This window comes from Chlorocebus sabaeus, chromosome 25 (assembly GCF_047675955.1).
Source record: "Chlorocebus sabaeus isolate Y175 chromosome 25, mChlSab1.0.hap1, whole genome shotgun sequence".
Classification (NCBI taxonomy): Eukaryota; Metazoa; Chordata; class Mammalia; order Primates; family Cercopithecidae; genus Chlorocebus; species Chlorocebus sabaeus.
In genome coordinates, this window is record NC_132928.1 from 27,823,349 (window position 1) to 27,844,276 (window position 20,928).

At 48.6% G+C, this 20,928-nt stretch overlaps 1 protein-coding gene, 1 long non-coding RNA gene and 1 other non-coding gene across 9 annotated transcripts in view; 1 reads left to right on the forward strand and 2 right to left on the reverse strand.

Annotated features, from left to right (window-relative positions):
- The window catches only part of NAV1 (neuron navigator 1), a 280,884-nt gene that overhangs the window by 79,035 nt on the left and 180,921 nt on the right, over nt 1-20,928 (reverse strand). The window contains exon 1 of one of the 6 annotated variants that reach the window (XM_037986169.2): nt 2,606-3,530. The exons of the other annotated variants lie outside the window; for them this stretch is intronic. Within the exon in view, the coding sequence (XP_037842097.2) occupies nt 2,606-2,658 (53 nt within the window). The 5' untranslated portion in view covers nt 2,659-3,530. Of the gene's footprint in view, nt 1-2,605; nt 3,531-20,928 lie in introns of those variants that run through there. 6 annotated transcript variants of the gene reach the window in all.
- On the forward strand, nt 652-19,920 carry LOC140710261 (uncharacterized). Of its 2 annotated transcripts, none has more exons than XR_012091218.1 (3): nt 652-797; nt 1,192-1,235; nt 17,060-19,920. It is a non-coding gene; the product is annotated as an uncharacterized lncRNA (long non-coding RNA). The 2 variants fall into 2 exon arrangements; XR_012091219.1 differs by having other exon boundaries at nt 652-793.
- On the reverse strand, nt 9,167-9,273 carry LOC119619795 (U6 spliceosomal RNA). The gene has a single exon (XR_005236252.1). It is a non-coding gene; the product is annotated as a U6 spliceosomal RNA (small nuclear RNA).

Genomic DNA, 20,928 nt, shown 5'->3' on the forward strand with positions numbered 1-20,928 from the left:
CAACTGTAGTGAACAAGTCTTGTTCCCACTGATCCCCAGGCTCTAGCTAAGGGTTCTTTCCAGGAGGGAGTCTAGGAGTGCTGAATGGGATAGATGCCTGGACTTCCTGCTTGGAAGACACTGAAGGACAGTGTTTGCTGAGACAGGAAGAGAAGGAGTCTCCAGGAGAGACCGTAATGTTTGAGATACACAAGAACAGTGCTTGTGGGCGCAGCCTTCCACAATAGATGGAAGAATCCCAGGCATCCAGACAAGAAAGACATCTGCTCTGAAACAATGAAGAGGCCATGGACTGATCACGGCTCACTCATCAAAAGCTGGTCATGGAGATACCTGAGGGCCAATTAAGTCATTCACCCAGATACCCTCACATCTTCCCAGTGCTGCCTCCTTTGGAGTTTAAGGGAAACCTGATCCTGGAGGGTAAGCATCTCTTTGATCCCTGCTGGCCTCAGCGAAACATCATTTACAGGGAAAGTTTTGAGCCCTCCCTAGAGCAAAGGCTTGGGCTAAGTTCTCCCTCTGTGGATTGGAGCCAGGCTAGTTAAACTTTATATGTGAAGTGTGGCAATTCGAGGAATAACCTCCACTTTACAACATCCCCTGTCTCCTTGCCTACCAATAGCAATTGGCCTGAAAGTCTTGGGCTTGGATGGAAAGGAAACCACAGGCCTAACCCAGCTCCACCCTAGCAGGCTGGGTAGGTGTAACATGACCTGCTCCTCAACCTGGGCTATGGCAGACAGGTACCCGCCCTGGCACACCTGCCCAGAAGTCTGTTTCTGGTAAGGAGGTAGGTGAGTATTCAATAGCTATGGCCCCAGGATAGGGCACTAAGCTCTCTTTATAAGGGCAGGTTCCCCTGAGATGGAGTTGGGTAGAGGAAGGAGGCAGGGAGAATATCAATTCAAAAGAAAGAATGGGGTAACCTAGAAAAGGCTGTTGAGTAGGAAGGAAAGAATGATAGGCTCAGAGAAAGAGCACTGGGGTCACTTAGAGGACTTGCACACCCTCTAGGCATTGGGGAAGCAAAGAATTTCAGAGTAGAAGCAGTGCAAATATTGTTTGGGTGGCAATTATAATTTTCCTTGGGCACACCCTATGTGAATCTGAAGTAGGCTCTAGTTGGGGTGGCAGAGGTGGAGGAAAGAGAGGAGGTTATGAATAGTTCCTTCCCTTCGCCTTCTCCAGGACCCTGTGAGCTGTCCAGGACTCAGCCCAGGATCTCACCTGAGGTAAGAGGTCCCTACATGGGTCTATTCTCTGCTCATAAACTGGTTTCTTTTATGACACCACCATACCTACCAGTCATTTTGGCAAAGTGACCCCAAGGACCCAAGTCACATTCCAGGGGCTGCAGGGCTGCATTCTGTCATGCTATGGTAGGGGGAAAAAGTTTGGGGTCAGCGGGCCTCTGGCTTCCAAGGGGCTCCTGGTGACCACGGTTTTGCAGGGCAGGAACGGAGGCAGAAGATGCCTCTCTTTTCAGGCCTTGCCCAATTCTTTGCTTTTACCCTAGACCTTTGTGTGCACAGTTGCAACTGAGCCCCTGGAGGGTACTTGGGGCTCCCTTCGAGGCAATATGAGGAAGCAGGCGCATGTTACAGGGTGCAGGTCTGGGTTGTGCGAGGTTTGAGGTGGGAGGGGCCATAGCACCAGGCATAGGGCCCAACCTCCAACTTCCCAGGTCTGCGGGAGGCTGAGGGTAAGGAGTGTGTATATGAAATGAGAATAGTGAGGTGGGAAGCCTCCCCTGCCCACCCCCTGAAAAAAAACAGAAACCCCAGCCCCCTTTCTCAGGCCCGTGGAATTTCCTAATTCTCCCTTGGAAGTGCAGTTTCCAAGTCAGCTCAGAGAGTCCCAGGGCCAGCTGTGGTTACACTCACTTCTCCTTTATGAAGGAGCCTCTGTGCCTTGCCCTCACCTTACAAGACCAGTCCCTCACTGTGCGTCTCCCCAGATTGCCCGGCTCTCCGATCTTTCACCCCTTCCCAGGGTAGAGTACCAGGCTTCACTCTCTCTCGAAGGAATCCAGCCAGCAGTACGGTCACAAATTCAACGTCCTCTCCCTCCCGTTTCATCCTTCCGCCTCCCACCACCTCCTTTCACCCCAGGACGACCCCCAGAGCTTCCGGAACTAGGGTGACCTTGGCAGGGCCGGCCTGGGGCTGCAAGCCCCTCCTCCTTCCACCCGCCTGGTCCCCAGGACCCCCGACCTTCACAGCCCGGGCCCCCACGCGCCACAGCCGCAACCATCGAAGTTCAATCAAGTTGCGCTATTGTCTCAGCTCCGTCCAGGTCTCCTGGGCGCCTAAGCTCCTTTCCTTCCCTTTCCCCTCCCTAGAGCCTTCCACACACCCACTCCCAGCCCCAAATGCCCATAAGCCAAACGTCCAGGAGCTCGGAGGCTCCGGCGGCGCAGGCACTCCTCTCTCTGGCAGAAAAGCGAGCGCGGCCAAGACCCTCCTTCTTGCGGACCCCACACCCACTGCCCCGAGACTGCAGCTGCGGCGGAACTGGGGGGCTGTGGCTGGGAGGGGGGTGCCACAAACTCGACCCCAGCTCTGCGGTCTGGCGGTGAGGCCGGGGGTGTGGGGGCGCTTACCTGCGGGGGAAATTCACTGTCCTTCCGGATCTGGGCAGGGGCAGATGAAGCATCTTCCCCGGCTCAGGCGGCCATTCACCGGGTGGGTACCCAGTGCCCCCCAGGACCGCTCTCGCCCGACACCCGGGGACACCCGAAAAGGTATGAGCTGTGGGCCACGCGGAGGGTCAGAAACCGAACCCTCGCCTGCCCTCCGCTCCCTTTTCTCCCCACCACCCGGGCTCGTACTTACGGCTCCAGCTGTACTTAAAGTGACAGAGCCCCATTTCCCCGCCGCTGACTTCTGTCCCGAGCCCCAGCGATGCAGGCTGCGAGCGGGCTCTTTAACGCCCAGAGCAGGTAGACAAAGAGCCACCGCAGCCTCCTCCGTTCCGGTGGCCTCGGAAGCCTGGAGGTGCCGACGGGGCTGGGGGCTCGACTTTCACCTGGGCTGCTCCGGAATTAACCCCTGGGATGCCAGCTGCGGTCCCTTGGGCTCTCTTACTCGCGCTGCACTGGCAGGAGGGGGTGTGAGCAGCGAGCCACTTCTCTCTGGGGCACGGGTGGGTAAGGAGTTGGGGAGGCCTGGGCAGAACCTTCTCCATAGAGGGCTTTCTCCCAGCCTCCTCCTGGCTCCTTTCCAGGCTTTTAGAAATTTCTAAAAATCGGAGCATGGGTCAGTGCATTGCCTAAAACAAGGTCCGTGAAGGGGTGTGGTGGGACACGAAGGTCCGATAGGGGTACATATTGCCAGAGGTTAGCTCAGGACCCTTCTGCTCACAGCCGGGAGCCAAGTAGGATGGTGCGACCTTCTGATGTCCTAACAACCTCAGGGGGTGGGGCCTAACATCTCTCCAGCATTCAGGAGACCACAGATTAGGTGAGGTGTGCTTGCTGGGGGAGGACTGTGGGAGAGAAACAACAGTTCACACCACCCAACGATCTGTGCCTTTATCCAGGACCCACTTTCAGCTGAATGGTTAGGAATAAAACAGTGGGATCCAGTAGCAGGGCCCTCCCATTGGGTTCCTCCCCACTGAGGGTCCTCCTGGTAACTTCACTCTCTTGGTTCCAGAGAAAGGAGCCCTGTTGGGGAATTAGCCTGCTGCCCTCACCCTTGCTTCCTCCAGTTCTCACTCTTGGCTCCTGGAAGGGGTTAAGTGTCTATGGTTGGGTCCCAATCCCAATGTGAACTGGGCAAACTGGGAAGCCTACATTTTAGAGATGGACAAATTATACCTGCAGTTTCTTTAAGCGACAAAAACAACAGCAGCAACTTTTTTAAGCCCCCTAATGTGCTGAACTAAGATGACTTGGGACCACAGAGCAGTAGTCTCTAGTGTTTGGGCCATTCGATGTGACTGAGCCACACATACAGATCCAGGTCACATGTGTTTTCTTAGGCCTATCTTTCCAGGCCTCGGTTTTTACAGATGTTAAGGGAGAGGTTTGCACTCCTGAACTCCTCCTCCTCGCTCTTACTGCCTTTAAAGAGGTCTGGGTGGTGTTTTGAGTCCTAGGAATAGTCCTTTCCCAAGCCCCCCAGCAATGCAGGCTGCCACTACTATTTTCAGCCCACAGGTCAGTGAACTTTGGGTAACTGGACAGCCCATCTGCCCCTACTACTCTGGCTACCCAATGCCACTGACCTGGGACTGCAGCTCTGGGGTGATGAACCACAGTTCTTAGAGGGCGGAAAACCTCAGCAGAGGGATCTCCGTTTCCGGAGAATGGAACAGTTTAAGTTGGAGGAAGGGTCTTTGTTTCTGAGGTTGCATATTGTGGCCAAGTTTTCCAAATATGCTTGATCAAAGGGGAGTAAAGGGCTGCAGTGATCCTAGCACCAATCCCTCAGACTTCCCCCTAGCATAGGGGATAGACAGACTTTTATTCCCTTTACTCTGTCTAAGTGGTTTGGGTGGTAAGACTTAGAAAAGATGCACCAGCTCCCAAGCAGACCAGCTCTGAGGGGGAATCAGAGTAAGGCAGATGGTCCTCTCACATATTCTTCCATTTCATTCCAGGATGATGTCCCTGGCCAAGCTCTATCCTGGCTCTCCTGTTCTGATAATGTCCTGAGCCTCCCATCCTCACCACCACCCAAAACAGGGTGAGCACAGTGAGTTCTCTAGGGAGGCTCTGTCCATGCAGCTGTGCTGGAGCTGGCCTGGGTCATCTGGGGAACAGCTTATAGTGACGTGCCATAAGGGATTCTCTTTAGCCTCAGCCAGCATGGAATCCTGAGTAAAATGACTTTGTCTCAGCCAAAGGAATGTCATCAGCAGGGGATGTTTTTCTCCAGATCTAGCTGTAAGCTTTCCATAACGTTTCCTCCTTTGTGGTTTTCTCGGCAGGGCCTGGAAGGAGGGAGATCTGAGGCCTGGAAGGGGTAGACATAGGGGTTTACTTGGAGGGACAGGGGTCTTGTGCATGGAGCTGAGCTGTTCCTGAACATTCCCTCACAGCCCTCCAGAGACCATGTGGCTCAATCCCTCATCCTCATACCTGGAGGCCTGCTCACCCTCCCTTCCACCCTCCTCCCGCTGTGTTTCACCTCACAGGTGAACTGGAGGAGCAGATCATAAAGAGAACAAGTCTCAGCCAGTAGCTCAGCTCAGGGCAGAGGCTGTCAGCTGAGTCCCCACTGAGCATTCTGGGGTATAGGGTCTGTACACCACCTCCTTCTTGGGACTGATTCCTGAGATGCCAGAACCAAACAGAAGGTGAGGTTCCTGCTCTAGGTTCCTCTTTCCTTCTTCATGAGGAGGGTAAGTCCCACAGTAGTGTCTACCTTACTGCTTGGTGGAGGTTATGGTGGGCTTTTATAGGGGAAGGAGCAGGATCCCAGAAACGTTGCTACTTAAATAAATAACATGCAAATTAGCACTTGCTATTTTCAGTCCACAGGTCAAGGCACTTTGGGTAATAGGCAGCAGCACTGAAGAGAAATGCTGGCTGGGAGTTTTTTGTGAAAATACGAAAACACAGCCTCCCCTGTCAATGGGGAGCTCCGCGCTTGAAGGGGCCCTGACCTTGCCTGTCATGAGGGTATGGCAGAGTGGAAGGGATATGGTGGCACAGTTGCCTTGACTACAGTGGGGATAGGGTATGGGGGACGGGCAATGCAGGGGTGACTCTGAGCATGACTGTAGCCTGGGGCGCAGGGAGTTGGGGGCAGCTGAGGGACACATGGTAGAGGGGGATGACACCTGCTGAAAGGGAGCTGGGAGTCAGGCACTTGTCCAGAAAGAAAACCCAGCCAAAGAGGGAGAGAGGAAAAAGGCCTGTCTATCTCACATAGGCTTCCTCTGTGCTCCTGTGGGGCTTCTCTTCAAAGAGCCCTTAGGAGCCATGATCTCATTTGTCTCCCATGCCAGCACTCTCACAGCAGCTCTTTACAAGGGGGAAACTGAGGCATAGAAAGTTCAGGAAATGTCCAAAGCAGAGGGCAGAACGCAGACTAATATGCATGAGGTCCCTCAGCCAGATTCCTGGGAGGGCGTAATTCCCTCTTCCTTCCCACACCTTCCCCACCTCAAAGGATCTCTGGAGTCACCTTGGCTGAGGCCCAAGGTTCTTTTGGCTAAAGTTTCATTTCCAACAGAGACATCAAAAGATAGTTTATGGGAGGCTCTCCTTGTCTCCTGGACAATAATCTCAGAGGTTGATGTGGTTGGTTAGAATGGGGTAAGAAGAAAAGGGAAAGACTTGAGAGGCAGTTTGGTGTGCTCTGAATTCCAGTGTCACTTGCCTGAGGGTTTCTGGGTTCCAGGGTCACCTGTCTGGAGCCTGATCACATACCTGATTTCCTGGTGAGCCCCAGAAATGAGACCCTTGAGGGGATTAGGGTCCCAAGGTAGGTATCCATAACTCTGTCCATTGACCTGCCCTCATGTCTGCTTGTTCCCATCACTAATGAGGCTATTTCATTCCTTAGATGGAAAAGCCTGTCCTTGCACAAGTTTTGGCCAGTCAGAGAACATCCCCCTGGGCCTGTGGGTGACAGCTGGGCCTGTGACTCCTCTGCATCCTAGCCAGGCCTGGTTGATAGCATAATAGCAGAGGCAGGACAATGGGTATTTTATAGCAGAGTGATTAAAAAGAGAAAGAATTAAATCAGAGTGGAGGGGCAGGGAAAGGAAAGAGAAAGGAATTGGGAGAGGGACTTCAGTGAATTAACCCTTTCCATACTGTGGCAGGATCAATGGGGAATTACCTGGCCACATCCTTAATCCCAGCTTTCAAAAACCTACTCTCAGATGCCCCATTGACCCAACTGAATCCTGAGGGAATCATCTGTCATGATCTTGACAGCTGTCTAGGAAAATAATTTCCAGTCTCTGTGTAGCAGAAGTTTTCAAAGCATTTTCACATCTATGAGTTTATTCTATTCTCAGACAACCTAAGCAGGTATTATTATACTTGCTTTAGAACATTAACAGCAAGTAAGATTAATAATAGAGGGGCCTAGTTTGGCCACAGGTTTAGAAGCCACAATGACATTGGGTCCAGATCCAGGCAATGGATTTCTTTACCATTAGCAATGCCTGTGTCTTCCAGAGTTCCTCATGCATGAGTGTGGGGAGCTTCTCTCCTTTCCTGGACCAGCATGACTGCTGTCTTTCCTCCTCAATCTCCAGGCCCTTCCTGCAGGAAATGCCAGGTACCCTGGATCAGACCCAGTTCATGTGGTCAGAAAATCCAGAATGTTCGAGCCAAAAAGGACTTTAGAGAGCATCTAGTTCAAACCCCTCATTTTCACAGAGGAGAAAATTAGGCCCAGACAGGGCAAGTGACTAGCTCAAGACCCCTCTACACAACTTAGGTGTCTTGATTCCTGGGGCAGGCTTCTTTTCACCAGTCAATAGCACCACTTTTTGCCACTCCCTCCCTGGGGCTAGTGTGGGGCTCAGATGGACAGGTTTGGAAGGTAGATGGGAGAGTTTGAACTGGGGTCACTGGGAGTCAACAGATGCACAGCAGAGTGTTCCAAAGCTCAGCCCTAATCCCAGCTGAGATTTCTCTGGGTTAGCAAGTCAGCCAGCTGGAGGAAGGGGTCCTGGTCCCAGCTGTGTTACTGTTCAACAAATATTTATATAACCTTCAAGGAGACCTGCCTTTCTCACCACCCCCACAGTTGGGAGGGGCAGGAGAGAGGGTAGACCCTCCACATCTTGTATAGTAAGCTACTGTCTCAGTAGTCCTAGCTGATTATCCTGCTTCCAATATCCCAACACATCAGTGGCTTTGTGTGCTTCTGAGAACACGAGACAGAGGACCACAGGAAGGGGTAGGGGAGAGGGGCTGCCTCTCCAGTAAGGGCCTGATGGACCCTCACCCGGGGTCACTGGGCAGATGCCACGGTGTGTGTGTATGCATATATACAAACCCTCCACCTCAAGAGGCCAGGAGCAATCATTTCAGATCAGCTTAAGCACCCATTCCACTGCACTCCATTGCTAATTTGGATCCCATATCTCTGTGAAACAGAAATGAAACCTCATAAATGTATTGAGAAAGTACTGTAAATGATCTTCTTCTTCTTCTTCTTCTTCTTCTTCTTCTTCTTCTTCTTCTTCTTCTTCCTCTTCTCCTCCTTCTTCTTCTTCTTCTTCTCCTTCTTCTTCTTCTTCTTCTTCCTCCTCCTCTCTTCTTCTTCCTCTTCTTCTTCTTTTTTTGAGACAGGGTCTTGCTGTGTCACCCAGGCTGGAGTGCAGTGGCATGAACATGGTTCACTCCAGCCTCAATCTCCAATCGCTCAAGCGATCCTCCCACCTCAGCCTCCAGAGTTGCTGGGACCACAGGTGCAAGCCACCACATCCCGCTAGCTTTAAAACTTTTTGTAGAGAAAGGGTCTCGCTGTGTTGCCCAGGTTGGTCTCGAACTCCTGGGCTCAAGCAATCCTCCCGCCTAAGCCTCCCAAAGGGCTAGGATGACAGGTGTGAGCCATCACACCTGGCCAATGTTATCTTCTTTAATCCTCAAAACCATCTTGCCACCTCCACTTCTATCCCTGGTGTGAGCCACCATCTGCTCTCACCTAGCTAACTGCAGCAGTCTGCTTTCCACGCTTCCTGGTTCCCCTGGTGTCCCTGTGGTCTGCTCTCCTCAGAGTAGCCAGACAGACCCTTTGCAAAACATGTTGGATCACATCGTCCTTCACCCTGAAGTCCTCCAGTGGCTTCCTCGCTCTTGGAAGAAAAGCTAAAGTCCTCAGCATGGCACACATGGCCTCTGGCTACCTGGGACCTCATTTCTGGCCACTTGCCCCCTTGCTAATGCTCCTTCAGCCACACTGACCTCCCTGCAGTTCCTTGAACTTATGCTGATTCCTGCCTCTGGGCCTTTGCATATACTCTTCTGTCTGCCTGGACAGCTCTCTCCCCAGTTATCTGCATAGTTTATCAAAGAAGCCTTCCCTGACTACCCACTCTCAAATACCCACTACCCTATCACTCTCTGCCCCTTACCCTGCTTTATTTGTCCTTATGACACGCAGCACCACCTAATCTATTGCATGTTTATTTGTTGGCTTGTTTGCCATTTCTTTTTCTCTCTGTCTTTAATTTAATATATATTTTTTTAAATACAGAAGGTTTCACAAATTTGGGTGTCATCCTTGCACAGGGGACATGCTAATCTTCTCTGCATTGTTCCAATTTTAGTATATGTGCTGCCAAAGTGAGCACTGCCATTTCTTTTTTGTTTTGTTTTTTGAGACAGAGTCTCGCTCTGTTGCCCAGGCTGGAGAACAGTGGTGTGATCTCGGCTCACTGCAACCTCTGCCTCCTGGGTTCAAGCGATACTCATGCCTCAGCCTCCTGAGTAGCTGGGATTACAGGCACATGCCACCATGCCCGGCTAATTTTTGTATTTTTAGTAGAGAAAGAGTTTTGCCATGTTGGCCAGGCTGGTTTTGAACTCCTGACCTCAAGTGATCCACCTGCCTCAGCCTCTCAAAGTGCTGGGATTACAGGTGTGACCCACCATACCCGGCCATTTCTTTTCATACATGAGTTTAAGAGTAATGCCTATTTTTCCTCCTGCCACATCTGCAGTGTCTGGTATATATTAGGTGGTCTACAAGTGTTTATTGAATGTATGAGCAAATATCACAAGGTGGGCATTTCTTTCAGATAATGACACCGAAGCACACAGGGGCTAAGTAATGCACATAGGTAGTGAGTAGCAAACCAAAAATTATATCCAGGCCAGGTGGGCTTGAATGTTCCATCTACTTTGCTACTCTGCCTCCCAAGAGCAGGAAACTAACCACAAGGACCTGTGGAGATAAAAGAGATTGTATAAGCCAGCCATGGTGGTTCATGCCTGTAATTCCACCACTTGGGGAGGCCAAAGTGGGTGGATAGCTTGAGCCCAGGAGTTTGAGACCAGCCTGGGCAGTATGGTAAAACCCTGCCTCTACAAAAACAAAACAAAACAAAAAACAAAAATTAGTGTGTATTTTAAAATTTAAGAATTAGCCTGTACTACATTTTAAACTTAGCACGGATTAAAAATAGCATGGTGGCGCTTGCTTGTAGTCCCAGCTACTTGGGAGGCTGAGGTGGGAGGATTACTTGGGCCCAAGAAGTCAAGGCTTCAGTGAACTATGATTGTGCCACTGCACTCCAGCCTGGGTGACAGAGTGATGCTTGTCTCAGAAAAAGAGAGAGAGAGAGAGAGAGAGAGAGAGAGAGAGAGAGATTGTATAGCTGTTGCCTTCCAAACTTCAGGAGTATCTGATCAGAGCTGGCGAAGGGTGGTATCTCTTAGTTGGAACCTCACACAGGGAGCTCCTTTTCCTGGCTAAATCCAGAAAACAGGGAACATCAGAGGACAGTTCACTCCAGCATGGGCACAGGGCAGCTGGCTATCCCCCAGGGCCCCTCTGTGGAAGCTCATTGTGGCTTGGAAAGGGGCAGTGACAGCCAGATGATAAGCTCTGTCCCTGATCTTCTAATAACACTCAGCAGAATGTCAGCAGTCCTGGGAACCCCAACTGCTGGAAGTCCCACCACCTGAAATTGTCCATATGGCCATGTATGTATAGATAGTGTCATTCCTGAACTGCCCTTTGTCATCAAACCCACAGGGGCCAAGACAGAAGCCAGACATCAAAGTAGAGGAAGAATGAGAGATTGAGGCTGGGGAGAGGGGCTGGAAGAGGGTGAGCAGTCAAAGAGGGCAGGGTCTAAGTCAGAGATTTATTCCTGTCTCCCAAGCTGGAGAAGTCCCAACAAGAAAGAGAAAAGGCATGACACAGACCCCTTTAAGTAGGAGCTGGCCAAAGGAGAAGGGGTGTAGGCTGGTGAGAATACACTCACCCTGCTCTGGGTCACACCCCACCCCCACCAGGCTGAGCACAAGGTCACTCATCTTGCTCTGGACAGGCCTCTCCATCTCTCAGACACTCTCTGTGCCTGTCTGGTTGCCACACACCCCCTGCACATCGGCGGGCCTGTGTCCTCAAACAGTTGATCTTGTGCACACACAGCTTCTTTGTATCCAGCCACCTCTCACACACATGTTCGGATGGGTCTCACACAGTATCTGTCTGTCTCTCATTTCCACTGCTTGGCGTGCACATCACGAACGCGCTGACTCTGTTTTTCTACCACACATGCCCCCGTGTCAGCCTCTCCTACCTTGTCTCTCCGTGATCCTGCCCTGCATATTCAGTGAGTGTTGATCTGCCTCCAGTGTAGCTATGTGCTTTCGGTCTCTATGGGTCTGACTCTTTCCTCTGGCCTGCTTTGCAAATCTATACTTTTATGCCTCTTCCTGTGCTTGTTCTATTGTCACACCGATATATAGATAACAACCATTCAGTCCTTCAGCATCTTTGGACCCCTAAACCTTTATACTTCAGTAGGTAGTTCCCTCTGCCTGGCCTGCTGGCTTTTCTTCAGCTGCAGTGAATGGCCTTTTACTGCCTGGCCAGAGACATCTGATAGCCCAGAGGCCAGAGCTGGCCCCTCATGAACATCCTGGGACAGCTCAGCCTTTGAGCTAGAGGCAAACAAGGACTTGTATTCACAGAGGCTTGGGTTGCTCCTTCTGCCCTTGGACCAGAGTTCCTGACTGTGGGTACTTTGTGGCTCCGCAAAGCAAGACTCTATCCTGGAAGATGGAGAGGTCATGTAAGGGCATTCCAGAAGGGGGTCTCTAATAGTGATTCATTGGTCAGTCGACAGCATGGCCTGAGAACCTACACTGCTAGGTGTTGAGGGGACACACAGAGAGAGAAGACAGAGTCTCTGTCCTTGGGAAGCTCCTACTCCAGTGGAAGGCCTGTGATCCCTGCCCCTGACATGCTCACAGACTTCAGGGACACAAAGGCTGCACACAGAGGGAAAGGCTTCAAGGAGCACATGGTGAGGCAGCAGGTGTACTGGAACATGCGCAGAATGTCGGGGGAAGAGGCCTGGGTTCTGTTCTGGTGGGGCCAGTTTGAGTTTTGTGATCCTCCCAAGCCAGTTAATCCAAGTTCCAATTTCTTCATTTGTAAATTGGGTGGGGGATGGGGGGAGAATATCTAATTCACATTAAATAAAATAATGCCATATTAGTGTGTGCAAACCATGCATGCTAGAATCATAAAAGTGCAAATTACTGCAGTACGCATTATGCACACAAGTGCCAGGACAACCCAGAGTCCAGTGGGATGAATCAGGAAAGACTCCCTGGAGGGAGGGGATTTGGCAAAGATGGGTGGGCAACTGGACATCACCACCCAGGTGGAATAGCTGGCCATAGATGATGGCCTTTGTAGCTTTGGTTTTCTAGGAGCAACCAAGGGAAGGGATGGATGTAACATTTACTGACACCTGCTGCATGCCAAGTGTTATTTTTTCAGATGGAGCCTGATCTCGGCTCACTGCAACATCCACCTCAGGCATGAGCAATTCTTGTGCCTCAGCCTCCCGAGTAGCTGGGACTACAGGAGCCCACCACCATGCCCAGCTAATTTTTGTGTTTTTAGTAGAGACTGGGTTTCACCATGTTGGCCAGGCTGATCTCGAACTCCTAACCTCAAGTGATCTGCCTTGGCCTCCCAAAGTGTTGGGATTACAGGCGTGAGCCACTGTGCCCGGCCACCAAGTGTATTACGTACATTATATTTCACTACATGCTAAAAACAATCCTATTGCCATATTCATATTCTCCCTTAAAATAGATAAACAGCTTTCCCAGAGACTCAGAGCTGGGATCTGAACACCAGGCCTGTCATACTTCCAAACTTGTGTTCTTTCTGTAATATCAGACTACATGGAATTTTCAGGTACCACACAAGCTCAGTTGGCTTACCACAGAACATAAGGAGAAGGTTGACAATTAAAGAGGGGAGACAGTGGACAGGTAGACAGGTGGGCAGAGCTGGTGGGGGAAAAGCCAAGATCATCTCAACAGCTTCCTTGACCCTTACACATCCTGACTGTCAACCAAATTGCATGTCTTCACACTAGGTGAAAACTCCAGCAACTCAATTGTAGGTTACTAGGACACTCTAGAGGGAGGACCACTCCTGAGCGAGCATTAGTTGCCATGGCAACCAGAATATATCCAGCAGCCCCTCTGGAATACCTGGCTTACTCCAACTTTTCACTAACCCTGTTGGGTTTGAACAGACACTGTTATCCAGATTAATGCTGCATAGACTGAGGGGTGCTGCCCACTATTTTAAGAATTAAGGAGGCTGGGCACAGTGGCTTACCCCTGTAATCTTAGCATTTTGGGAGGTCCAGGGAGGACTGGGGATTGCTTGAGCCCAGAAGTTTGAGACCAGCCTGGGCAACATAGTGAGACCCTGTCTCTACAGTTTTTTGTTTGTTTGTTTGTTTGTTTGAGATGGAGTTTTGCTCTTCTTGCCCAGGCTGGAGTGCAATGGCGTGATCTTGGCTCACTGCAACCTCCACATTCTGGGTACAAGCGATTCTCCTACCTCAGCCTCCCAAGGAGCTGGGATTACAGGCGCCTGCCACCACACCAGGCTAATTTTTTGTATTTTTAGTACAGACGGGGTTTCATCATGTTGGCCAGGCTGGTCTCGAACTCCTGATTTCAGGTGATCCACCTGCCTCAGCCTCCCAAAGTGCTGGGATTACAGGCATGAGCCACTATGCCTGGATTTCTAAAGAAAATTGTAAATATTAGCCAGGTGTGGTGATGTGTGCCTGTAGTCCCAGCTACTCAGGAGGCTGAGGTGGGAGGATCATGTAAGCCTAGGAGGTAGAGGCTGCCCTGAGCTGTGATTACACCACTGAACTCTAGCCTGTGCAACAGAGTGAGATCCTGTCTCAAAAAAAAAAAAAAAAAGGAGTGTTTTGAGAGCCAGTTCACATCTGACCCAGGAATCTAACTCCACACCTTCCTCTCGTCTTTCCTTCCCATTTTTCCTCTTTATAACTGGTGGTGTTTGTGTCCCACCTATGCTCCTCTGCAGTCACTTTTCCCGTATGAGCTGTCTAAGCACAACTACAGGTACCTGTGACTCAGACTCAGGGATTCCTCTCAGCCTGTGTGCAACAGGCTTGAAACACAGACCCAATGCCCTCTAGGAGCTGCTTGCTCTCAGTCAATAATGAATGGGAGCTGACATATAAATACCCGTGCTTCCTTGACCTTCTGGTGGGGCAACATTGAGGTGTATTCGATGTCATCTCCTAGAAATCCGTAAGCCCCAGTTGCCCACAGCAGTAACCTGCACATGAACATAGCCTGTAGTGACTTCCTTCTCTTCCCTGACTCACTTTCCCACTCCTATCAGCACTTTCCGGGCACGTGCCAAATAAACCACTCACACCCAAATCCTTGTCTCAAGGTCAGCTTCTGGGGACCCGGCCCAAAACATTCTTCATATGCAAGAAACATGTTTGAGTGAGGGACTGACAGCCCAATTAGCCAAGTCATGATGGGAAAGAGGTCATGGCCACTTGTGTGATTCTTTGTGCAGGGAGCTTAGCTATTTGCACAACAAGCACATGCTGTTCTCAGCCCAGACCCCAAACCACAGATGGGCACCATTTGCTGCATGAGAGCATTGTGTGAACAGGTAAAAATGGGTCAGGACAAATCCATCTTTCTTGGCAAACAACTTATTATGTCATTCTTCCTGTGAGGATCAGAAAGATCATTTTCAAGCATGAAGGTTAATACATTCTTTGTTAAAGAATGTATTATCATCTAGAATGTGTCTGTGACAACTTAGGTCCAGCAGCTTGCTAATGTCTATCATCAAATGGCTGATGGAGAGCCAGCATTTGTTAAGCATTTATGATATCTAATGTAAGAGCAGTAACTAATTTAATCCTCACATCAATCTTACAGAGTAGGCACCACTTCTCTCCACAGTTTTCAGCTGAGGAAACAAGCAGAGGGAGGTGAAAAACTCATCCAAACTCACAGAGCTAGGAAGGAAAAGAGGCAGGATACAAACACAGGCAGCCTAGCTGTGAGTCTTCACTCTAAACCATGCTATGGCTCTGCCCATCTGTGGTATGTCTGTGTTGATAAGCCTGTTCTCAAAAGTCTGTTTATTTAACTGCACGCTACAGGATTAAAAGACTATCAAGACTGTGTTGCGAAGCATTCCTTGAAATGTAAGTCAAAGCCCAAATTTAATGTCCTCATCTTCCAAGTTTAAGAAACCTTATTTTGATACTCTAGCAACCCCTAATTAAGACTGAGGCCATCAGTTAAATGAACAGACCATTATGTTGAGATCAGAATAATAGATTTCTGTTTTATTTTATTTTATTTTTTGAGATGGAGTTTTGCCCTTGTTGCTCAGGCTGGAGTGCAATAGCGTGATCTTGGCTCTCTGCAACCTCTGCCTCCCGGGTTCGAGCGATTCTCCTGCTTCAGCCTCCCAAGTAGCTGGGATGACAGGTGCATGCCACCATGCTAGCTAATTTTGTGTTTTTAGTAGAGATGGGGTTGCATCATGTTTTTGTTGTTCAAGCTGGTCTCAAACTCCTGACCTCAGGTGATCCACCCACCTCGGCCTCCCAAAGTACTGGGATTACAGGCATGAGGCACTGTGCCCAACCAGAATAATAGTTTTCAAACTGACAACTCTTTATACTTTTCAAAGCACTCTTACTATTCTTTTCCATTTGATCCTCTTAAGGCAAAAGTGATTACCTTTTTTACAAATGAACAAACTAAGATCAGCGAGGACAGGTGACTTGCTCAGTGCCACAGCAAGTTAGAGGTATGCTTAGGATTGGACTCCAGATCTCGGAATTAGCCCAGTGCTTCTTCCTCTATACCACAGAGAAACATCAGCCAAGGCTGTGTGTATGAATCTGGAGTCAGCGTTCTAATTGTTAGATATTATCTTCAATGAAGCAACAGCCATCGTCTACTTCAACTACATACTGCTTCCTTTACTATGGACCCAAAGAGTATCCCACCTTTCTATTTTATGTTAATTTTTAAAATTAACTTTCTAGAGACAGGGTCTTTGTTGCCCAGGCTGGTGTGCAGTGGTGTGATCATAGCTCACTGCAACCTCAACTCCTGGGCTCAAGGGATCCTCCCTCCTCAACCTCCTGAGTAGCTGGGAGGGACCATAGGCATGCGCCACCATGCCTAGCTAAGTTTTCATTTTTTTTTGTAGAGACAGTGTCTTGCTATGTTGCCCAGGCTAGTCTCAAGCGATCCTCTCAACTTGGACTCCCACAGTGCTGGGATTACAGATATAAGCCACTGAGCCTAGCCCACTTATTATTATTATTATTATTTTTTGAGAGACAGAGTCTTGCTCTGTCACCTGGACTGGGGTGCAGTGGCACAATCAAAGCTCACTGTAGCCCTCAACTCCTGGGCTCAAGTGATCCTCTTGTCTCAGCCTCCCAAGTAGTTGAGACTATCCATAGGCACATGCTGCCATGCCCAGGGTCTCACTTTGTTGCCCAGGCTGCCTACCTCCCTTTCAGATTTGAAGTCCTTTCAGGAGAAAAACTGAGTTTCCTTCCTGAACTTGAATGTTGGGTCCTCCCGAGGATGGCCCCCTACTGTTCTCTGCTTCTATCCTTGGGTTCCATGAGCAAAAACTAGGCCTGGCCCAGCTGTCCGACTGGGCGGGATTCCTAAAGACCTATCAGGAAACAGACAAGGCAAAGGCAGATAAAGAAATAAGAAGTGGGACAACTTGCCTCCTCGTCCATTCAAATTCAAAAGGGGTCTCTTTGTACAAACCACATAAACCCAGTGCTCATTGCAAGAGAATTCTTATCAATGAGGGTGGCTGGGCTGGGTATCTTGGGGTCTGAGAGTCAGACATGAGCCCAGTGGGAGGGCAGAGAATGCAGCTCCTTCTCAGGAGGGTAGCTGCAGAGGCTGGGGCACTGACGGTAAGGCTGGAAGTGTCTCTTTAAGGCTTGAGCTCGCTGATTCTGGGAGCACAGAGCCAGCCTGGGAGAAGGCAGGGGCCTACAGTTTATTTTATTTGACATTTTTCAACGTCAGGACACTTCAGAGCCAAGGAGGAAACGAATCCCATCTGTTCTGAGCCCCCAAGCACAGTTCAAGAGGACAGGCTGGGGAGTGGAGGAAGGGGTGCTGAAGAGAAAAGAAGACTGGAACATCCAGCCACATGCGGAGGGCAGGAAGCAACCTGATGAGGGAGCCAGGGTGTGGCAGAAGTCGCCAAGGAATCCTTCTGTTCCCGACACACGCTTACCGCTCACTCAAGATGGAGCCTGCTGACTCTGTTTAATGCCCTGTGGCCCTTGGCACAGGTTGCGGGACAGCAGTCCTGCCGGGGCTGTGGACCTCACACCTCTATGTAACGTGAAGGGCACCCTCTGGAGTTGTGGGACTTGGCAGTAGTGTTGCTGCGTTGGTCTGCAAGTCCCCATCCATTACTGCCACCCAGCTCAGACACAGCTCACCCATTCACATACACAAAAATGGACACATTGAGAGGGAAACCCACGTTAAGGTAAGGAGCAGATGGAGGGCCCTCTGACCTCCTCCCACCAGGCACGTGTTGCTCCCATACTCAGTGCCTGCATCCACCTCTGTATGGGTACCCATCCTCTATTCCCCTCCCACACCAATGGATGCCAGGGATGGAAGGACAGATGGCTGTGAAAGTTATCTTCTTATTTAGATTAAATTCCAGACCTTCCTATTTTTAGAAAAACAAATTCCTTTTGTATTTCCAAGTGGTAAAAATGGCCCGAGCTGTCATCTAGGACAGTCAGCAGCCAACTTGAAGTTGTCTGCAGTGTCATGATTTGGATATTACCCTGGCGAGACTACTTCTAGTGTCAAGCGGGTGATCAGTCTAGATGCCAAATTTTAAGAGGATCATTGACGTCTTGAGAGCTTCCAGAGGAGGGTGACCAGGACAATGAAAGGTTTGAAAAACTGGGTCATTTAAGAAAGTACTGAAAAAAGCTAGGGACATTTTCTTTTTCTTTTTGGTCTAGAGAATATTTGAGCTATATTAAGAACATGTTGAAATACTTGGATGAAGACTTACACCCTTATTCTATTTTTCCCAGATGACAGAATTTGAATCAATAGGTAGAAGTTACAGTGAAGCAGATTTCAGCTGAATATTTAGAGACTTTCTTATAACTTAATTCTATATGATATGGAACAAGCTTCCCATCATTGTGCCTATGCAAGCCAAGGATGAAAGACTGTCTGTCAGGGATACTGTAGATAAGATTATTGTACTAGATAGGAAGATGGGCTAGTCTAAAATTACTGAGAAGCTTTAGAAAAATGTGGCTTTCTGGGTAGCAGAGATTCTGCATTGGTAAGTCTGAGGTTTAGAATTTGTGTTTCTAAGAAAACCCTATCAGCTATAAAACTCTTAGAAGAAAACATAGGGGAAAACTGCGTGGCATTAGATTTTGCAATGATTTCTTAGATATGACACCCAAAGCACAGCCAACACAAGAAAAAATAGATAAACTGAATTTCATCAAAATAAAAAGCTTTTGTGCATCAAAAGATACTTCTACAGAATGAAAAGGAAACCCAACTCACAGGATGAAAAAAAAATCTCCAAATCATATATCTGATACAAGGTTCATATCTAGCATATATAAAGAACTCTTAACACTCAAAAAGAAAATAAACAATACAATTTAAAAATGGGCAAACGACTTGAATAGATATCTCTCTGAAGAAGATATACAAATAGCTAACAAGTATATAAAGATGTTCCATATTAGTAATCACTAGAGAAATCAAAACCACAATGAGATAACCACTTCACCTCCATCAGGATGGGTTTTTTCTTTTTTTTTTTTTTTTTTGAGTCAGAGTGTCACCCAGGCTGGAGTGCAGTGGTGTGATCTTGACTCACTGCAACATCCGCCTCCTGGGTTAAGGCAACTCTCCTGCCTCAGCCTCCCGATAGCTGGTATTACAGGCACACAACACCACACCAGCTAGTTTTTGTAGTTTTGGTAGAGATGGAGTTTCACCATGTTGGCCGGGCTGGTCTCCAACTCCTGGCCTCAAGTGATCTGCCTGCCTCAGCCTCCCAAAATGCTGGGATTACAGGTGTGAGTCACCGCGCCTAGCCAGGATGGCTATTATAAAAAACAAACAAAACAGAAAATAGTAAATGTTGGGGAGAATGTGGAGAAATTAGAACCCTCATTCATTGCTGGTAGAAATGTCAAATGGTGCAGCCATTGTGGAAAACGGTATGGTGGTTCCTCAAAAAAAAAAAACAAAAAACAAACGAATGAAGAAACCAAACATATAGAATTACCATATGATCCAGCAATTCCCTTTCCAGGTATATACCCAAAAAGAACTGAAAGCAGGGACTTGAATAATATTTGGACACCAATGTTCAGAGCAACATTCTTCACAATAGCCAAAAGGTAGTAGCAACCCATGAACAGATGAATGGGTGAACAAAACGTGGTGTATACATACAACAGAATAGAGTTCAACCTGAAAAAAGAATGAAATTCTAATGCTACAACATAAATGCTCCCTGATGACATTATGCTAAGTGAATAAGCCAGTCATTAAACAACAACAACAACAACAACAAAGACTGCATGATTCCACTTATATGGGTTACCTGGAGTAGTCAAATTCATAGAGAGAAAAAGTAGAATGGTGGCTGCCAGGAGCTGAAGGGAGGAGGAAAGGGAAGCTACTGTTTAATGGGTACAGAGTTTCTCTTTGGGGAGAAGACAGAGTTCTGGAGATGGATGTGATGATGGTTACACAGCAGTGTGAATGTACTGCATGCCACTGAACTGTACATTTTAAAATGCTTAACAGAAAATGGTAAATTTTATGTTATGTGTATATTACCATGATTTAAAAAAATAAATCCTTTTTTAAAAAAATGTATGATTATTCTGGCAGCAGCATCAGAGTCACTTTCTTCCTTCTAGTTTGCTGACTTCAGTTTGAAGAATTTGCCTTCTTTGATTTGCTGACTAATGACCCTGAAAGGGGCCTGGTCACTGGAGGGAGTCGGGAGAGCTGACTTGAGACTGAACAGGGGCTTGGGAAGAACCCTTAAATGGATGATCCCCCCGCAGATAAACAGAGTGTGGAGAAAGCACCAGAATTACTGTCATCTTTTATGGCTTGCTCGGATAGCTTGGAGCCGATTATGTCACCCAGTGGGGAGAGATCAGTTTTTCTGCTGGCCCAGTGCTGGGAGCTCTTGGGAGATAGAAAAGTAAATTGCAGCAGGCCGAGGCTGATGGGTGGGAAGGGGTGTCGCAGCATGGCTGAGGAGGGAAGCACTGAAACTATCCCTACAGGGAATAGTCCTATCCCTTTTATGACTAGAGAAACAGTTTTTTAAGAAATAGGACATTTTCTAAATTATAACATCTAGATGGAAACCACAGTGGGGATGAGAAGACCAACAAAAGGCTGAGCAAGGACAGCTCAGGTTTGCATGTTCACTTAAAGAGTCGCTGGAATCCAGGTTGCCTTGTTACTAATTAAAACGACAAAACCACTTAACCATGAAAACATATAATTCAGGAGTGACTGTTTACATTAAATTACTGGGATTATAAGTTGATTCCCTTCAACTCTGACCTCTCAGATGGCCATGTTTACAGTCCTGGCAGGGAAGTTAACAAACTCGTGTTAAGGGTTACTGCTAACTGAAGGTTGACCATAAAAAATGCATGTGAAATGATCTTGTAAACTAGCATCACAGTTTACAGTGAGGTCCACTTTATGGATATTGTCATGCCAACAATTGATTCTGCGTTCCCCATGCACACTCCAGGCTTCCCTGGGCCTAGAGCTGGGGACTGTGCAGGGAAGGCAAGTTCTTATCCATGCTAGTCTCGGTGAACTCTAATTTTAAAAAAATGGATTCG